Genomic DNA, 19,267 nt, shown 5'->3' on the forward strand with positions numbered 1-19,267 from the left:
AGGAGTGATAGGGAATGGCAAAGGACACACCGACAAAGGAGATTAATCAGAACTGACTTTGACAAGCACTGTGGCAATTGGACAATTAAAACAGACATTTGGATGGCGGGGAAGAAGAACAAACTGGGAAGGAGGGTGCAGAGAATCGTGCGGCAATGAAGGAGTGAAAGCCCAGAATCCCTGTGAGTGTTCATTGAAACTAATAAAATTTAATAATTAAAAAAAAACCACCTCAAAAACAATGTGTGTATTGATGACATCACTTTTATTAATGACAAAATTTCGCCCGCATGGATCTTCTTTTGATTGCTTCATTTTTAAAGATTATAATTTCAGATCCAGTAGAAAGTAGTGGTTATAGTATTGCTTTTGATTTATAAACCTAATAAGATGTTACAAGTAGTTAGTTCTACTCTGATGTAAACATCAAAGTCATTAACAATTCATGTTATTCAGATGACACAACTTTGCTTGAATAAAGAGAATTGAAGTACTTGAAGTTGAAGATAAAAGACTACAGCTTTCAATACGGATTACACCTCAAAATCAAGAAAAATCATCACCATTAGACTTAATAAGCAACTTCAAAATAGAGCAAAGACTGAAATTGTTAATGATTTTATTTTACTGGAATCCACAATCAACATCGTGGTAGCATCAATCAAGAAATCAAAAGATATGTTTGTACTGGGGAATGCTGCTGTCAAGGATCTATTTAGAGTACTAAACAACAAGGATGTCAGTTTAAAGATTTAGGTGCACCTGATCCAAGCCTTGGGTCTTTTTAATTGCTTCCTACATATTTGAAAGTTGGACAATGAATAAGGGAGAACAAAGAATCCATGCCTTGAATTGAGGTGTTGCTGAAGAATATTGAAAATACCATGAGGTTGAGGAAAGTCATTGAGACAGAACCACTACATAACTGACCTTCCAGTGGGCTTTTAGGGGCAGTAAGTCACATAGGAGGAGATGACTCATTCTTGTCACATAGAACAGCTGGTGGATTCCAAACACTTGCCTTTGAGACTGCAGTTTAGTTTTTTTATATAACAATAAAACCTCTCTTGAAAGAAGTGCAACTAGGGTGCTCATTAAATGCAAGGATGGTGAAACGTCAATCTCACATAATTTGGGCCTATTTTCCAGGGAATCACACCTTAAGAGACAGATATCATGATGGAATAGGTAGATGTCTGTAAAAGAGAGGAAAACCCTCAACTGGATTGCTTGAAGTGTTAGTCACAGGACAGGTCATTGAGGATGGTGCAGGAAATTGCAAGGTTCCTATTTGCTGTTAAAGTTTTAAGTTTGTCTCTCATGGAGTTGCTATGAGTTGTAAATGACTTGATGACACCCAACAGGAACATGTAATTATCAAAACTCTTTTCCAATAAATATTACAAGATCTGCTGAAAATTATCCAAAAACAACTGGAACATCAACAGAGAACTATCAGAAGTTGAGGCTGGATTTAGGAGAGGCTGTGGTACTAAGGGTATTAGATGGATCTTGGCTGAAAGAAGAGTACCAGAGGAATGTCTATCTATGTTTTATTGACTATGCAAAGGCATTTCACCATGTGGATCACAACAAACTGTGGCTAACTTTGAGAAGAATAGGAATCCCAGAACACTTAATTGTGCTTATGTGAAACCTATGCTTGGACCAGGAGGCAGTTGTCAGAACAGAGCAAGGAAACACTACATGGTTCAAAATTGGGAAGGATGTAAGCCAGGTATGTGTTCTATCTCCATACCTTTTTTAATCTATATGCAGAAAAGGTTATCCGGGAGGCTGGGGAAAATGTAGTATCAGGATTGGAGGAAGACTTTTCAGCAATCTGCATTATGCAGATGACACAGCCCTGCTTGCTGAAACTGAGGACCTGAAGCACTTGCTTCAAAAGATCAAGAACTGCAGTCTTAATATAGATTGAAGCTCAACATCAAGAAAACAATGACTCTCACAACTGGCCCAAATTACAGCGTTATGCCAGATGATGAAGAGATTGAGATTGTTAATAGCTTCAGTTTGCTTGGTTCCAAAATCAACATTCTTGGTACTAGCAGCCAGAAAACTAAGAGACAAATTGCATTGGGAAAGTATGCTGTCCTCTCCAAAGTACTCAAGAGCAAGGATGTCAGTCTAGAGACTAAGGTGCACCTGATTCAGGCCATGACCTTTGCAATTATTTGCTATGTGTCAGTAAGCTGGACAATGACTTGGGATGATAGGGGAATTGATGCCTTTGAGCTGTAGTGCTGGAGAAGAGTATTGAACACACACACACACACACACACACACACACACACACTCTACTAGGAGAACAGGTTTGTCCAAGAAAGGGTGAAACCAGGTTGTTCTTTGGAGGCAAGGATTCTGAAGCTTCGTCTTCATGATGCAAGGTGGGACCCCTTGGAGAAAGACCTCACGCATGGGAGGGTGGAGGAACAGAGCAGGAGAGAAAGACCCTGGATGAGATGGATTTATTCAGTGACTGGGGTAATGGGGGTAGGTGTGTCAGAGACAATGAGTTTGGCACAGGATAGTGTGGGCATTAGGGCTGTTGTACATAGGGTCGCTATGAGTCGCAAGCGACTCCACGGCCCATAACAACTTCCAATAAAGAGATAATGTTCCCGAACTATGCTACCTAAATCACGCTTTGGGAAAAACGATCAATGAAAACTGAAAGTCTTGTGAGATGCAAGCTGGGGACGTATCAGTTTTACTTCTTCCAAGAGATATTAGTACTGAAAAGTGAAGCAAAACGAGCAGAAAACAAATTTCCTACAAAAGCACAATGCTACTGAGCTGCTGAGTCCTCAGTGGGTTAATCTGGCCCAGGAAGTTCTGGGGCCCGCAATCCAGTTCCAAAAGCACATACACCGCCCACGGAGCCCGGGCTCTCAAAACAATCTATGATTATTTGCTCAGCAGGGAATAGCAACATGAGCTACACGCGTCCCAGCCACAGCTGCCAAAGGACCACGGCTGGAAGTGCCCTCGCCCCTGCTGCCACCAGCGTTAAGTAGGGAGAGCAGGAACTAGAAGCGCTCACGCGGGGAAAGAAAGGCGCAGGCGTAGTGACGTCAGGTGGCCTTGGAGGGAGGGAGGTGGAAGAAGTGGAGGGGGCGGGCCGACCCCAAAGATGGCGGAGGCTGAGGTGAGTTGAGGTCTCCTGGAGCGAGGCGGCCTGAGCACGAGCTGAGTCAAGGGAGGAGGAACTCCTTGTGTTTTTGCACCTGAGGACCATGGTGGCAGGTGCGGGAAATAGAGAGGAGGGAAGGCACAGGGCCTGCCAGATGAGGGGCCCAGTTATTTGGGAGCTCGGTGGAGGTCAGTGGACGCGAGGCCCTGCCTATGGTGGAAGAGTGTCAGAGTGGGAAGAAGGGTGGAAGAGGACACAGAGGGCGGCCGGGAGGTCAGAGGCGTGTATTCGCTGGCCTTGGGCCTCAGCACAGTGGTAGCGACGGACGGGGACGGGACAAAGGCAGGTGGTGGAGTCAGTTTAGAATCTGCAGAAAAGTATGTTGGCATTGAACTGAGAAGTGAAAATGTGGTATTTGAGATTAGAATTAATTTTTTTTGAAGTAGGTGTGTGAGTAAAGAGAACTCTCAGCTTGGGCCTGGGAGTTGGTTAAAGATAATGGGATTTTGGAGTTGGTTAACTGGGATTGGAAGGGTAGGGCTGTTATGTAGATATTAGGGAAGGGCGAGGAGGTTGTTAAAATTATGCTCCTTTAGTGTTGAGAAAAAGTTGTTACATTGTTTGCTAGGTGGTCTAGGGAAGTAGCTTATGCATCTATTGTAGAAGGATTGCTGAGGAAATGCATTAAGCAGTGGCCGCTGAAACTGGCCAGGTCAGTGCTACAGGGGACTGAGGTTTATGGGTGGGGGCGAGAAGGTAGTTCCAGTTCTGCTTTGGGGAAGGATTAGCAGAGCAGTGACTGGCTGGGTTTCATATTCATACTTCTGAGCTTGGCCCTTTTAGTGAATCACGTTGTTAGATATTCTCAAGTCAAGTAAGGACTCATAGCGACCCTGTGAACAACAGATCTGAACCCCGTCCTGTGCCATCCTCACAATCTCTCACATACTCGAGGCCATCGCTGCAGACACTTTGTCAGGCCACCTGGTTGAGATTCTTACTCTTTTTTGCCGTCCTTCCGCGTTTCCTAGCATGATGCCCGTCTCCAAGGCACAGCCTCATTAGAAACATTTAAAAAGGAGATGGAGGAGGGATATTTAGTATCCATTGTTGGGTATTGTGTAGTCGGAACCCAGTTTTGAGGATTAAGCAGAGCAAGTGGTGGAAGGTGCACAGCACAACTCTCTATTAGCCTTCTACTCTTTTCTTTGCATATTGTGTTTTATAGTTCAAAAATTTATACAATGGTTGTGCTGTGAATCAGAAACGTTTGGGAAAGGAATTTGAAGGAGAACTGCGCAAGAAGTTGTGTTGTCAACCCAAAGGTTTGCAGTTGAAATCTACCAGCTGCTATGATCTTACATAGCTGTGATTAACAGCTTCTGGAAACCCTCTGGAGGATTAGACCTGAGTTGGTTAACTCCAAGTGAATTGGTTTTGGTGTTTGTTTGTCTGGTAGGTTTTTAAATTTTTTATTGAAAGGAAAGGAAACAAAACAACATAGTCATTTTAAGACAGTTTGTTTTCATTACTACTAGAAAATTAGAGATGATGTAGTAACCTTTTCAGGAACTGAGGTTTGGCACTTTTAAGGCATAGTAGAATGTAAATACTGCTTCCTTAATGAGTTCATTGTTTGGATTTTAATGTTAAATGCACAGCTGAGTTGAATGTCTGAAAGATAAAACTCCCCCCCCCCAGAAGTTTTTAGTGCCCTTAACTCTAAGCAACATCATGATAAATCAAGGCGCTAGTGACGTTACCCAGAATGTCAGATAATGTATTTCACTTGGCAGGTCAGCTCAATAACCTTTAGAGTATTAAAAAGCAGAGAGGTCAGTTTGAGGATTAAGTTGTGCTTAACTCAGGCTGTATATTTCAGTCACATGAGTGCAAAAGCTGGAGAACAAATAAAGAAGACCAAATAAGGATGGATACCTTTGAATTATGATTGAAGTGTATTGAAAACATGCTATTAAAAGAATGAACTATTATGGACTAAATGAACTAAAGAATGGACTATTAAAAGAATGAACACGTTTTTTTTAAAGAAAGCCAGAATAGTAAATGGAAGTGAGAATGGTGAGACATACTATGGGTGCATTGTTAGAAAGGCCAATTTCTGGAGAAGATACCATGCTTGGTAGAGAGCTGGTGAAAAAGACATTGACCCTTAGTGAGATGGTTACAGTGTTTGTAACAGTGAGCTCAAATATGATTGTGATTGTGAGGATGGCACAGGACTGGGCAGTGTTTTCTTATGTTGTACATTAATGTCTCTCTGAGTTGAAATGGACTCATTGATACCTAATAACGAAACAGATCCTGCTTCACTTCTGTTTCTCAAAACCCAGTCTACTACCATCTAATTAGCACCAACTTAGTGACCCAAAAGGACTCGGTAGAACTTCCCCACATGGTTTCCAAGGCTATAATTTGCACAGCAGTAGATTACAGCATTTTTTCTTATGTAGTTGAAACTGTTAGCCGCTGTACACTTTAACCACTGTTCTATCAGAGCTACTGTGCTTCGTTTAAGGAGCTGTAAGCCATTTCATTGATTTAGTTGTGCTTGTTACATTTGTTGAAACCTGGTTCGTATCCTATCATTTCCTAGTGTCTTATTTTTGCCAGTGTCTTTGGTGCAGCTTAAACTTCTTCCTTCATCTTGGTTCTTGATCATATGCTACTTCCCTGAAAGAATTCAGTGTTAGCCAATTCTTTTTTGTACAGGAACTCTGTATTTCTTCCCTCTCTTTTTGATGATCTCAAGCAACTCAGGGCTTGAATTTGTTCTTTAAACTTGAGAAATGCTGAATGAGTTCTTAATATTTTTGAATTTCAGCGCTGTGCACATTTCATTATAATACTTCACCTTGCCTTTTCAAGCTGCTCTTTGAAATTTTCTGTTCATCTCTTTTACTTCAGCATTTCTTCTTCTTGTCTAGTTTCTTGATATGCTAGTGCACATTTCAGTTTCTTCCCACATCTATTTTGGTCTTTTCTTTTTCGCTTTCTTCATGGATGATATCCTTGATGTCATTCCATAACTGATCTGATCTTCAGTCATTATTGTTCATGTCACAAACCTCTTCTTGAGATGATTTTTTTAAATTCAGGTGTTATAGACTCAAGGTCATATTTTGGTTCTTGTGGAATTGTTTAAATATTCTTCCACTTCTGTTTGAACTTGCACGAATAAATTGATGATTTGTTCTATAGTCAACACCTGGCCTGATTTTGATTGCTCACGCTGAGCTTCTTCAGTGATCCTTTCCACAGATTTAGTCAATCTGAGACCTCTGTCAGCTGAAGTCTGCATGTATAATCATGGTTTGTATTTTATAAGAAAGGTGTTTGCAATGAATAAATCATTAATTGTACACAGTTTAATCATTTGACCTCTAGCCTCATTTCTATCACCAATTTTGTAATTTTCACCTACCAGTTCATTGTTCTACCTTTTGTATTCAGTCTGTGACAGGAAATTTGAAAGTATAGACCAACTGACTGGAAGAGAACCATATTTGTTCTCAGTCCCAAAAAAAGGTTAATCCAGTAGAATATGGAAATAATTGAACAATATCATTAACAAAACATGCAAGTAAAATCTTGTTGAAGATTATCCAAAAAAGGCTAAAACAGGACATTGACAAGAGAACTGCCAGAATTTCAAGCTGAATTTCAAAGAAACGATGGCACCAGGGATCTCATTTCTGATGCCAGATATATGTTGGCTGAAAGCAAAGAACTAAAAGATTGTCTATTTGATTTATTATACAAATGACTGTACAAGATATAGTCTTTTCACTGTGTGGATTGTAACAAATTATGGCTAACATTAGAAGAATGGGAATCTCATTGTATGAGCACTTAATTGTGCTCATACAAAACTTAGACCAAGAAACTATTTTTCTCCAAAGTATGAGAACACTGTATGGTTTAAGATCAAGAAAGGAGTGTGTCAAGGCTATGTCCTTTCTCCATGCTTGTTAAATCTGTATGCTGAGCAGATCATCTGAGCAGCTGGACTTCATGAAGAGAAATGTGGTATCGGGATTGGACTCATCAACAACTTATGTTAGGCAGTCTTGCTTGCTGAAAGTGAAGAAGACATGAATTAAGTGCTGCCGAAGATCAAAGACTACAGCCTTCAATATGGATTACATCTTAATATCAAGAACACAAAAATCCTCAACCACTGGGCCGTGTCATGATAGGAGGAGAAGACATTGAAGTTGTCAGTGTTTTTAATCTTGCTAGGGTCCACAATCAACACTCTTGATACCAGCAGTCAAGAAATCACAAGATTTCCCTTGGGAAAATCTATTGTCAGGGACCTCTCCAAAGTCCTAAGGAACAATTATGGCAGTTTAAAGACCAAGGTACACCTGATTTCAGGCCATTGCATTTTCATTACTCACTGTGCTTCTGAAAGTTGAACAGAATGATAGAAGAAGAATTGATAACTTTTAGTTGTAGTTTTGGAGAAGATTACTTAATATCCCACTGACTGCCAAAAGAACAGACAACTATGTCTTGGAGGAAGTGCAACCAGGTTGCTCTTTAGAAGTGAGAATGACAAAGCTTTGTTTCACGTATTTTGAGCATGTTGTTAGCAGGGCCAGTCTTTGGAAAAGGATATCTTGCTTGGAAAGATGAAGAGTCAGCGGAAGAGAGGAAGATTCTTAATGAGGCAGATTGACACAGTGACTGTAATAATGGGCTCAAGTATATATATTAGAGATGATGAGGATGTATAAGACAGGATAAGTTTTAGATCTGTTTCTTTATAGGGATGCTAGTTACTTGACTCAATGGCACTTAACAACAGGAACAATATTTTAATTAGAAAGCGCTGGTAACTTTGTTTTCTTGATGTTGAGCTTTAATTAGTATTAAAGGCTGCAGTCCTTGACCTTCTGCAGCCAGTGTCTCATGTCCTCTTCAGTTTCAGTAAGCAAAGTTGTGTCATCTGCATAACACAGGTTGTTGAGTTTTTTTACCGATTCTGATGCCCCATTCTACCTCCTAAAGTCCATCCTTCTGAATAATCTGTTCTGCATATAGATTGAAAAGATATGGAAGTAAAATGCATCCCTTACTCCTTTCCTGATTTTGAACCATGCAGTGTTTCCTTGCTATGTTTTGACAGATGCTTCCTGGTTGAAGTGTAGGTTTTGCTTAAGCAAAATTAAGGCTTCTGGTATTCCCATTCTTCTCAATATTAGCTACAATTTGCTGTGATCTACACTGTCAAATATGCTTTTGCACAGTCAATGAAACACAGACATTCCTTTGGTACTGTCTACGTAGTTAATATTTATGTGTTCCATTTCTTTCTTAACAGTGTCCAGTTTTACTACATTCATACTTCTCACATTCCAAGTTCCAGTCATTAATGTCTTTTGACAACTGTTCCTACTCCTTTGTGTTTCCTAACATGAGACGCCATATCTGCTAGTTTATTCTAAGCATGCTCTATTATACACAGGGTTTCCGAAGGCCTGCTATTTCAGATATAGATGGCCAGTCCTTCTCCCTAGACTTTCTTAATTTGGAAGACAAGCATTTTCCCTAAAAGGAGCAGATAAAAGACACTTCTCTATTACAGATATAACTGGTAGAGTCAGTGTAGCCCCAACTTTGGCACACATGTCTTTACTCACTCTTTGAGCATCCTCTTCCACACCCTGCTGAGCCAAGAAATTTGGAGGGCAAACCACTAGGTCAATATACTTGAACAGATCCATCCATATTTATTCCCATTCCAAAAAAGTGACCCCACAAAGTGTAGAAATTATTGAACAATATCACTAATGCCACATGCAAGCAAACTCTTGTTGGAGATTGTCCAAAAGCTACTGAACGGCACTTTGATGGAGAACTATCAAAAATATAAGCTGGGTTTAGAAGAGGCCGTGGCACCAGGGATATCGTTGCCAATGTCAAATGAGGCTTGGCTGAAACTAGAGACTACCAGAGGAATGTCTATGTCTATGTTTCATTGACTATGCAAAATCATTTGACTGTGGTCACAACAAATTTTGGCTAATCTTGGAAAGACTGGGAATCCAAGAACACTTGATTGTGCTCATGTAAAACCTATACTGAGACTAGGAAACAGTCATTAGAACAAAGCAAAGAAACACTGCATGGTTTAAAATCAGAAAAGGAGTGCAAAAGGAACATAACCTGTCTCCATACCTTTTCAGTCAATATACAGAACATTATGGAGGCTGGACTTTATGAGGAGGAATGTAGGATCAGGATTGGGGGAAAATCAATACAACCTTGCTTACTGACACTGAGGAAGACCTGAGGCCTTTGTTGCAGAAGGCCAGGGATTGTAGTCTTCAATAAGGATTAAAGTTCAGCATTAAGAAAACAAAGATTCTCACCACTGGGCCAATTTGCAGCACCATAATAGAGAAAGGATTGAGATTGTTAACAATTTCAGCTTGCTCTGCCCCACAGTCAGGAAATCAAAAGATGAATTGCATTTGGGAAATCTGCTGTCAAGCACCTCTCCAAAGAGCTGAAGAGCAATGTTGTCAGTCTAGAGACTAAGATGAGCCTGATTCAGGACTTGGTCTTTGCAATTACTTGCTATGCATCAGAGAACTGGACAGATACTAAGGATGATGGAAGACAAATCAATGCCTTTGAGTTGTAGTGCTGGAGAAGAATAGACTGCTAAGAGAACAAACAAGCCTATTCTGGAGAGGGTGAAACCAAGCTGCTCCTTGGAGGCATGGATTTTGAAGCTTTGTCTCAACATACTGTGAACAAGCAGTTAGGAGGGACCAATCCTTGGAGAAGGTCATCATGCTTGGAAGATTAGAGGAACAACACAAGAGAGGAAGACTCTGGATGAGATGGATTGATACAGTAATTGAAATAATGTGGGTAGATATGTTGGAGACAGTGAAACTGGCTCAGGATAGGGCGAGAATCAGAACTATTGTACATAGGGTCACTGTCAATCAAAGGTGACTGGTGCATAATAATAATACTAGTAGATTTGTCATCAGTTTGTCCAAATTGTTTGAACAAGTAGTTCAAATGATAATATACTAATTGAAGCTCTGGTGGCCTGGTGGTAAAGAGTTGCTCTGCAAGCCCAAAATAGGCTGTTCAGAACCACCAGCCTTTCCACAGAAAAAAGATGGCCAGTATCCTCTCAACGGTCAGCTGTGAGTCTGTTCTTTCTTGACACGCCACATCACAGCAGTTATCACTCTGGTGACCTACTAAGTAGGGATTTGTGCTGCCAATGCAAAGGCAGATTGTGGAATCCACTAGTTGCTTCATAGGAGAAAAATGGACATTTCTTTTATGAGAAAAGGAAAACCCACTGGAAGATCAGTTATGAGTTCCAACTCAATGACAGTATTTGTAATTTTACAAATAGTACACTATAATCAGTAGTGTAATTTTTTAGAAATTGTAGGTCAAGTTTGTATACATTGTTTTCACATTGTTGTCATTCATACTGGATTCATACATTCATTCCTATGTTTTATAAAATGAATCACCATTGGATCTTGTCCATCATTATTCCATCTTTGCAGGTCTCTGCTGGAACCTTCCCATTTCTTTCACCCACTCCCTCCAACCATCAAGCTGTGTAACCCTGTGGTTTTTACCCCTACTTATCCTCAACCCTCTGCTCCTACCCATTTCCTCCTTTGGTTCCCATACATGTTTTACTAGTGATCTATTTTTACAGTGGTCTTATGCAGTATTTGTCCTTAGGAAATTTCCGCAAGGAAATCATAACAGACACAATCTGAGATCTGTACACCTGTGTTCAAACCAGTGTTGTTCACCATTGCAAGAGCATGGAAACAGCCCAAATGTCCAGCCACAACTAAATTGTGATACATTCACACAGTGGAATACTGTGTAGCACTCGAGCAATGATTTAGAAAAATACTACATAACTTGGAAGAGACTAGAATTTTTAAAACTGAATTGTGATGCTTAAAAATACCGCTATATAATAGCATTGAAAGCAAGAGTGGCAGCAAATTCCTAAACAGCATGCCTGTGGAAACTATAACTTTGAGAAATGGTGATAGTTATAGAAAGGCTCAGATCTTTTGTTCATATGATTGCTGTTAGTCCTGCTTGACTCCACGGCAATCAACAACAACAAACAATAGCATTTACCATTAATTCCTTTTTGGACAAATTCACAAATGGTTTACTGGGAGTAATCTGACTTGTTCAAAATGTATGCTCATTGTTCTCTACTAACTTTTAAAATCACAGTAAGTTTGCTGTGTCTTCTAAGAGTTTGGGAAGTATAGGATCAAATGTTGGTTTCACACAGTATAAAAATTTGCTATTTGATGGTTTTTCTTAAAATATCTTTTTATACCTTGTTGTTGTGTACAGTTAAGTTGGAACCAATCCATAGCTGACCCTCCAGTGGGTTTTCACAAGCAGTTTAATCACAGGAGAAGATTGGCCATCCTTCTCTTGTGGAACAGCTGTTAGATACAAACTGCATGCCCTCAAGATTGTAGTGCAGTTTCTCACCACTAGGCCACCAGAGCTCCTTGAAGAAAATTTTAAGGTGGTTATACATTTATTCATACAGTCTCTGAGCTGTTAATATAGTTGCTTACTTACACCTTGAGAATATATTAAGTTGAGATGACTTTCCAGTACCTACCTGCCTTTTTAACAACCAGATCCATACTTTAGGGAGTTAAGGTAGAGTGGTGCTAAAGATATAGAATAAAGAAGATAGGCTTTAGAATCAATTGGATCTAAGGTAGAACTCCAGTTCATAAACTGTATGTCCTAAGATCATAAGCTGTGATGGTGTTTGTTGCCAGCAAGTCAACTATGACTCATAGTGAAGCTATCAACAGATCTGAACCTCGTCCTATCTTGTGCCATCCTCATCATTTCTGGCATACTGGAACTCCTTATTGCAATCATTGTGTCAGTCTGTCTCATTGAAGGGTTTCCTCTCTTGCTGATGCTACATTTTCCAGCTTGATGTCTCTCCAAGCACTGGTTCCTCCTGAAAACTGTGCCTAAAATAAGAGACCAAGTTTCACCATCCTTGCTCTAAGGAGCATTCCGGTTACACTTCCTTCAAGACAGATTTGTTTTTTTATGTTCCATTCATTGCATATTCAGTAATCTTTGTCAACACCAAAATGCAAAGGCATTAATTCTTTAGTCATCCTTATTCATTATCTGTCTTTGAAATTAATAGGAAACAATTGAAAATGATGTGGCTGGATCTGGCACATATTCGACTTTAGACTAACATCCTTGCTTTTTAGAACTTTGGAGAGATCCCTGGTTTCCCCAGTATAATACATCTTTTGTTTTCTTGACTGCTGTTGTTACTTTGGGTGTTGATTTTGGATCCAAGTAAAATCAAATAGTTGAAAACTTTAATCTTTTCTCAATCTGTCTTGGTGTTGCTATTGACCCATGGTGAGGATTTTTATTTTCTTGATGTTGAGACTATCGCCTATATTGTAGTCTCTGATTTTCTGTAGTAAATACTTCACTTTTGTCATTTGCACAATACAAGTTTTTGATGAGTCTTCCTCCATTCCTGATGCCACATCCTTCTTCATATAGTCTAGCTTTTTAAATTATTTCAACATTCAGATTCAAAAAGTATGGAGAAAGTATGCAACCCTGTCACACACCCTTTTTTATTTTAAACCTTTAAGTGTTCCCTTGTTTTATTCAGATAACTGCTTATTGATTGGTCTGTTTATAGGTTTTGCATGAGCACAATTAAATGTTCTGGGATTCCCATTGTTCTTTATGTTAGACATAATTTGTTAGGATCCATATAGTCAAATGCCTTTGTATAATCCCATTCTTCTTTATGTTAGACATAATTTGTTAGGATCCGTATAGTCAAATGCCTTTGTATAATCAATAAAACATGAGTAAACATCTTTCAGTTATTCTTTGCTCTCTTCCAGGATCCATCTGCCATCAGCCATGCTATTCCTGGTGCCATTGTCTCTTCTGAATCTTGCTTGAATTTCTAGCGGTTCTCTGTCAATGTACTGTTCCTACTATTTTTTAATAGTCTTTAGCAATATTTTACTTGGATATGATAATGATATTGTGTGATCATTTCCAGTGTTGAATTACCATTCTTGGAAATAGTGACAAATATGGATCTTTTCTAGTTAGGTGACCAGATAACGGTCTTCCAAATTTCTTGGAACAGCCTGTGTGCAAGTATAAGGTTGTGTCTGTTTCCTGAAACATTTCGCTTGGTATTCACCAATTCCTGGAACCTTGTTTTTTGCCAGTGCCTTCAGTACAGCTTGGACATCTTTCAGTACTGTTGGTTCTTGATTATGTACTGCTTCCAGAAATGACTGTGTCGGTTCTTTTTGGTACAGGAATTCTGTGTATTCCTTCCATCTTTTGATGCATCATGCATCTTTCAAGATTTGCCCATAAAATTCTTTATAACTTGAGGCTTAAATTGGTTCTTAAGTTCTTTCAGCTGGAGAAATGCTTTTGGTTTTCCATCTTTTGTTCCTTGCACATTTCATTATAACTTGCTTTGTCTTTTCAAGCTTCCTTTTGAAGTTTTCTGTTCAGCTCTCTTGCTTTTATTTTGATTTCTTGGCTTCTTTTTGTCCAGTGCAATTTTAAGAGTCTCTTTTGGCATCTATTTTGACCTTTTCTTTCTTCCCTGCCTGTATAAAGACCATTTGCTTTCTTTATGGATGATAGCTTTGATGTCATCCCACAACTTTGGTGCCTAATCTTGTTGATTTAGTAATCTTATTTATAACACAATTACCACGATACTTACCTTTGTTGTTGTTGTGTGCCGTTGAGTTGAACTGACTCATAGATGACCCTCCAGTGGGTTTTCAGAGGTCGAAAATCACATGAGAGTAGATTACTCATCCTTCTCCAGAGCAGCTGGTAGATTTGAACCATATGCCTTTGGGTTCTAGCACACCTTCTTACTGTTAGGCCACCAGAGCTCTCTACTTACCTTTGTTGTTGTTGTTGATTGCCATTGAGTCGAGCATGGCTCTTAGTAACCCTATGAACAAAAAGCCTGAAGCTAGGTCTATAACTATTGACGTTTAACAAAGTTCATAGAGTTTCCAGAGGCATGTTGTTTAGGAAGCGGATTCTACTCCTGCTTCCAACTTATCTTTAGAGTTATTTTCATTATCAGAGTTTCTGAGTGTTGCCTACAGGGTACCCACAACCCAAACCTTCTGCCGTCAAGTTGATTCTGACTCAGTGGTGACTCTTCATTCGGTTTCTGTGGCTGTAAATCTTAGAGTAGAAAGCCTCATCTTTTCCCTGGAGAGCAACTGGTTTGTTTGAACTGCTGACAACATTTAATCCACTGTGTCACCAGTACTCTCTTCTGATAATATAGTGGCCCTCCATAAATGAGCACTGTATCAGTTGATGATGGTAATGATGTTTAAGAACAATAATTACTTGCTTTCTCCTGAACATCATACTTACCTAACTAGAACATGTGAGATGCTAATATGCTTTATACCACAGCAAGGAATCATCTTCAGTGTCAGGTCAGAGAAGCATGTTACCTGGGAATTTTCCATGTGCATTTAGAAAATGTTTTTTTCATAGCTCAGGTTTGAATCTTAGTGACTCCTTGGAGAAAGATGGGCTGCCTCCTCCCTGTGTAGGGAGTTAAACCTTGGAAACCCACTGGAACAACTTGCAAGTTACAATTTGGAAACCCAGCTATGAGGGTCGTGACTTGATGGTAATGAGCGAGTGAGATAGTTTGATTACAAAAGAAAGAAAACAATTTAGCCACACAAAAATGAAATGTAGAGCTACACGTTTGGCTAGGTATGTACTTCTGGGTTGTTGTTCTGTGCAAGCTAAATTGTTAACGATCTCAATCTCTTCTCCATCCATTGTGGTGCTGCCAATTGGCCTAGTGGTGAGAATCTTTGTCTTCTTGATGTTAAGCTTTAAAATTTATTGAAGATTGCAATCGTTGACTTTCTGCAGCAAATGCTTCAGGTCCTTTTCAGTTTTTACAGAAAAGGTTGTATTATCTGCATAATGCAGGTTGTTGATGGATATTCCTTCTGTCTTGATGCCACATTCTTCCTCATAAAGCCCAGCCTCTCAAATGATCTGTTCTGAATAAAGGTTGAAAAGGTATGGAGACAAGACACATCCATGACACACTCCTTTCCTAATTTTTAACCGTGCTTGGTCTGTTCTGATGATTGCCATGAGCACAACCAGGTGTTCTGGGATTCACATTCTTCTCAAGGTTAGCCACAGTCCGTTTTGATCTACACAGTCAAATGCCTTTGCATAGTCAATGAAGCACAGGTAGACATTACTCTGGTACTCTTTCCTTTCATCTGACATTGGCAATCATGTCATGGCCTCCTCTAAAGAGCTTGTATTTCTGCCATTGTACTGTTCCAGTTGTTTTTGGATGTTGTTGTTGTTGTTGTTATGTGCCGTCGAGTCATGCTGCCTCTGACACACCCATCCCGATTACCCCAGTCACTGAATCAATCCATCTCATAGAGGGTCTTCCCCTCCTGTGCTGTCCCTCCACCCTCCCAAGCATGATGTCCCTCTCCGAGGACCCATCCCTCCTGGCAACATGTCCAAAGTATGTCAGACGAAGCCCCAGAATCCTTGCCTCCAAGGAGCAGCTTGGTTTAATCCTCTCCAAGATGAATCTGTTTGTTTTCCTGGCAGTCCATGGTACATTCAGTACTCTTCTCCAGCACCACAGCTCCTTCTGTCCTCCCTAGTCAATGTCCAACTCTCTGATGCATAACAAGCAATTGCAAAGACCATGGCCTGTATCAGGCGCACCTTAGTCTCCAGAGAGACACCGTTGCTCCTGAGTACTTTAGAGAGGTCCCTAACAGCAGACTTTCTCATCGTGATATGCTTTTTGATTTCCTGACTGCTGGTGCCAAGAGTGTTGACTGTAGAGCCAAGCAAACTGAAGCTGTGAACAATCTCAGTTTCTTCACCATCCATCCTGACGCTGCCAATTGGTCCAGTGGTGAGAATCTTTGTCTTCTTGACATTGAGCCTCAGTCCATACTGAAGGACTTCAGAATTTTGCCTGTATTAGTGATATTCAGTAATTTCCACACTCTTTTCACATCACCTTTTTTGGGGATAGGAGTAAATATGGATCTCTTCCAGTCACTTGGCCAAATTCCTTGGCACAGCCTGGTGAGCACGTACAGGAGAGCACCTCTTTGTTGAAGTCCAGGTGTTAGCCCAAGTTCCAAAGCACAATTTCTCAATTAGTCCAGGCTCTGGTTTCATTTTAGCAGTCAGATCCAAATCATCTAGCAAGGTTTGCCTCCAAGCAAACGAGCATCCAGTATGTTATAGGTTGTATTTCTGGGTACTTTATCCTAATAGGTGAACATGTAACTTGAATAAATAAGTGTGATATTAGCATAAAAGTTGGATTTTTTTTTAAGCTCTTATAGTTAGCCTCCTTGGTTTCCAGCCCCCTTAACTTTTTACACAAATGGTCTTGCAAACCAACATGATCTTACAAGTCATCAATAGCTATGGGACTAGGAGAAGAGAAATAGTGCTTCCCATACTGGGCAAGAAGACTTGAGGGAGACTAGAGCAAGCCCCTGGTGAGCAAGGTTCCACCCTAGTGGTGAAGAACTGTGGTATTGCAGTGGAGAAAGTGTGGCAATGTATAAGTAGAGGAACCTTGACAGAAAGGTCACAGTTCATGATTTTTGCTATTCTTGTTGGATGCAAGAAGGAGAAGCTGATTTATAACTACTCTGACTGTGACTCAACAACGAATAAACGAACCTCTTGCTGTTGGTGAGACTCTTAAGGTGCTGGGCTATGGGCTCTTTATCTGCTTTCTACTCTGGGGCGGTGAGGGGCTATGCTGTTCTTATCCCTCTGGCCCTTTCAGAAAGATATTCATGGCCCTGTGTCCCATTTTCTCCTTTTTAGACACTTAATATACAAACTCATTTAATAATTTGCCCTTCAAGTAGCATAGCAATCAAGACAGTTATAGAATCATTTATTTGATACACATTAATTTTTATTCTTTAACTCTTGCAGGATTACTGGAAAGTTCCATTCTAGGACTAAATGAACTACAGTTGACACATCAGTCTGCTTGGATTCACAGACAATTGAGATTTTCAGCTGGGAAGCATTTGTTCCTGCCTGTTTATTGAACTTAAGAAACCATGGCGGAAGGAGAGACACAGTCACCAGGGCCTAGAAAGTGTGGCCCATATATTTCATCTGTTACTAGCCAGAGTCTGAACTTGATGATCCGTGGAATAGTGCTGTTTTTGATTGGAGTATTTCTTGCCTTAGTATTAAATTTACTCCAAATTCAAAGAAATGTGACCCTCTTTCCACCTGATGTGATTGCAAGCATCTTTTCTTCAGCATGGTGGGTACCACCATGCTGTGGCACAGCTTCAGGTATGTGTAGGATGTTTCCCTAATGCTTAGGAGGGAAATAATATCAGTGAGTGTGGATACTGACTGAGCTTATAATGTTTTTAAAAAAATCAGCAGAAGGAAACCTTGGAGGCCTAGAGGTTAAGAAGTTGTGTTGCCCACCCAAAGGCAGGAATCTACCAACTGCTCCCTAGGAGAAAGATGGCAGTCTTCTCTCATGGGATTCACTGCCTCTGAAAACCTACTGGAGGGTCAGTGGTGAATCTGCTTCAACTTGGATGTCAACGAGTGTTGTTGAGTTGTTATTAAGGTATAATTTAAATACAAAATAATGAGCTTGTTCTAAATGAATAGTTTGATGAGTTAAAATGCAGTTAAGTAACCACCACTACTACAAACCAGTTACAGAACATTTCCATAGTGCTCCAGTTTCTCCTGAACCTATTGCATTCTATTTCACATCCCTAGTATCAAGCTATAGGGTCGCTGTGAGTCGCCTGTGACTCACCGGCATTTAACAACAATAACATCAACATAGAGACATCAGCTGGCCCGGTGGACAGAAAACGATGCTACCAAGCTAAAGGTGGGTGACTTTTAATCCGCGGCCCTCAGATTTCACTGTTTCTGTTCAGACATTCCTCTAGGTCGTATAGCCCCGGTGTACAAGTTGCTGTACAGTGGTAACTTGTGGTTGCTGTGAGGCTGAACACTGTGACACTGATGTGTCAAATGCTTTAATGGTTGGTTACCCTATGCAGACAGAGAATGGAGTGAAGCTCCCCGATTAAAACAAGCTTAGAAGGAGGAGTGGCACCCACCTCCATAATAGCTTGCCTCCAGAAACCCTATGAACCTGGAGAGAGGATGAAAGACACCCAGGCGTTGAGGGTTACTTCATAGGGTTACTATGAGTCACCTGCGACTCGGCACATAACAACAACAACAACAAAAATATCAAGCTACCATTGCTCTTTCTGTTATACTAGATTATTTTCACATATTTTATATTTTAATATAAATCATAGAATATTGACTTTTGGTGTCTAGCTTCTCACTGAACCTCCTCTTCTCATTGCCATCATTTACCAATGCATTACTGACCTGCCAGAGGGTTTTCAGAAGTTCTAACTCACATGGAAGAAGATTGCCCATTTTTCGTCTACAGAGTAGCTGGTAGATTCGAAACTGTCCAGCTTTGAATTGTCAGTGCAACTCCCTAATAATGATATGAACTGAATTGTTGTTGTTATGTGCCGTCGAGTTGTTTGTGACTCATAGTGACCGGATGTACAACAGCCCTAAACCCTGCTCTATCCTGTGCCAATCGCACTGCCTCTGACACACCCATCCTGTTTACCCCAGTCACTTAATCAATCCACCTCATAGAGGGCCTTCCCCTCCTGCGCTGTCCCTCCACCCTCCCAAGCATGATGTCCCTCTCCAAAGACCTGTCGCTCCTTGCAACATGCCCAAAGTTTGTCAGACAAAGCCCCAGAATCCTTGCCTCCAAGGAGTAGCTTGGTTTAATCCTCTCCAGGACGAATCTGTTTTCTTGGCAGTCCATGGTACCCTCAGTACTCTTCTCCAGCACCACAGCTCAAAGGCATCAATTCTCCTTCTGTCCTCCCTAGTCATTGTCCAACTCTCTGA

The 19,267-nt window shown here is 40.4% G+C and overlaps 1 protein-coding gene across 1 annotated transcript in view; it reads left to right on the top strand.

Moving 5' to 3' along the window:
• Positions 1 to 3,110: 3,110 nt before the first annotated feature.
• The window catches only part of LOC102858491 (insulin-induced gene 2 protein-like), a 40,564-nt gene continuing 24,407 nt past the window's right edge, over positions 3,111 to 19,267 (top strand). Inside the window, exons 1-2 of the mRNA XM_006902824.1 lie at positions 3,111 to 3,169; positions 17,261 to 17,635. Of these exons, the coding sequence (XP_006902886.1) occupies positions 17,392 to 17,635 (244 nt within the window). The 5' untranslated portion in view covers positions 3,111 to 3,169; positions 17,261 to 17,391. The remainder of the gene's footprint in view (positions 3,170 to 17,260; positions 17,636 to 19,267) is intronic.

The sequence above is a fragment of the Elephantulus edwardii genome, unplaced genomic scaffold (assembly GCF_000299155.1).
Source record: "Elephantulus edwardii isolate Elephantulus edwardi_28Jun2011 unplaced genomic scaffold, EleEdw1.0 scaffold00457, whole genome shotgun sequence".
NCBI lineage: Eukaryota > Metazoa > Chordata > Mammalia > Macroscelidea > Macroscelididae > Elephantulus > Elephantulus edwardii.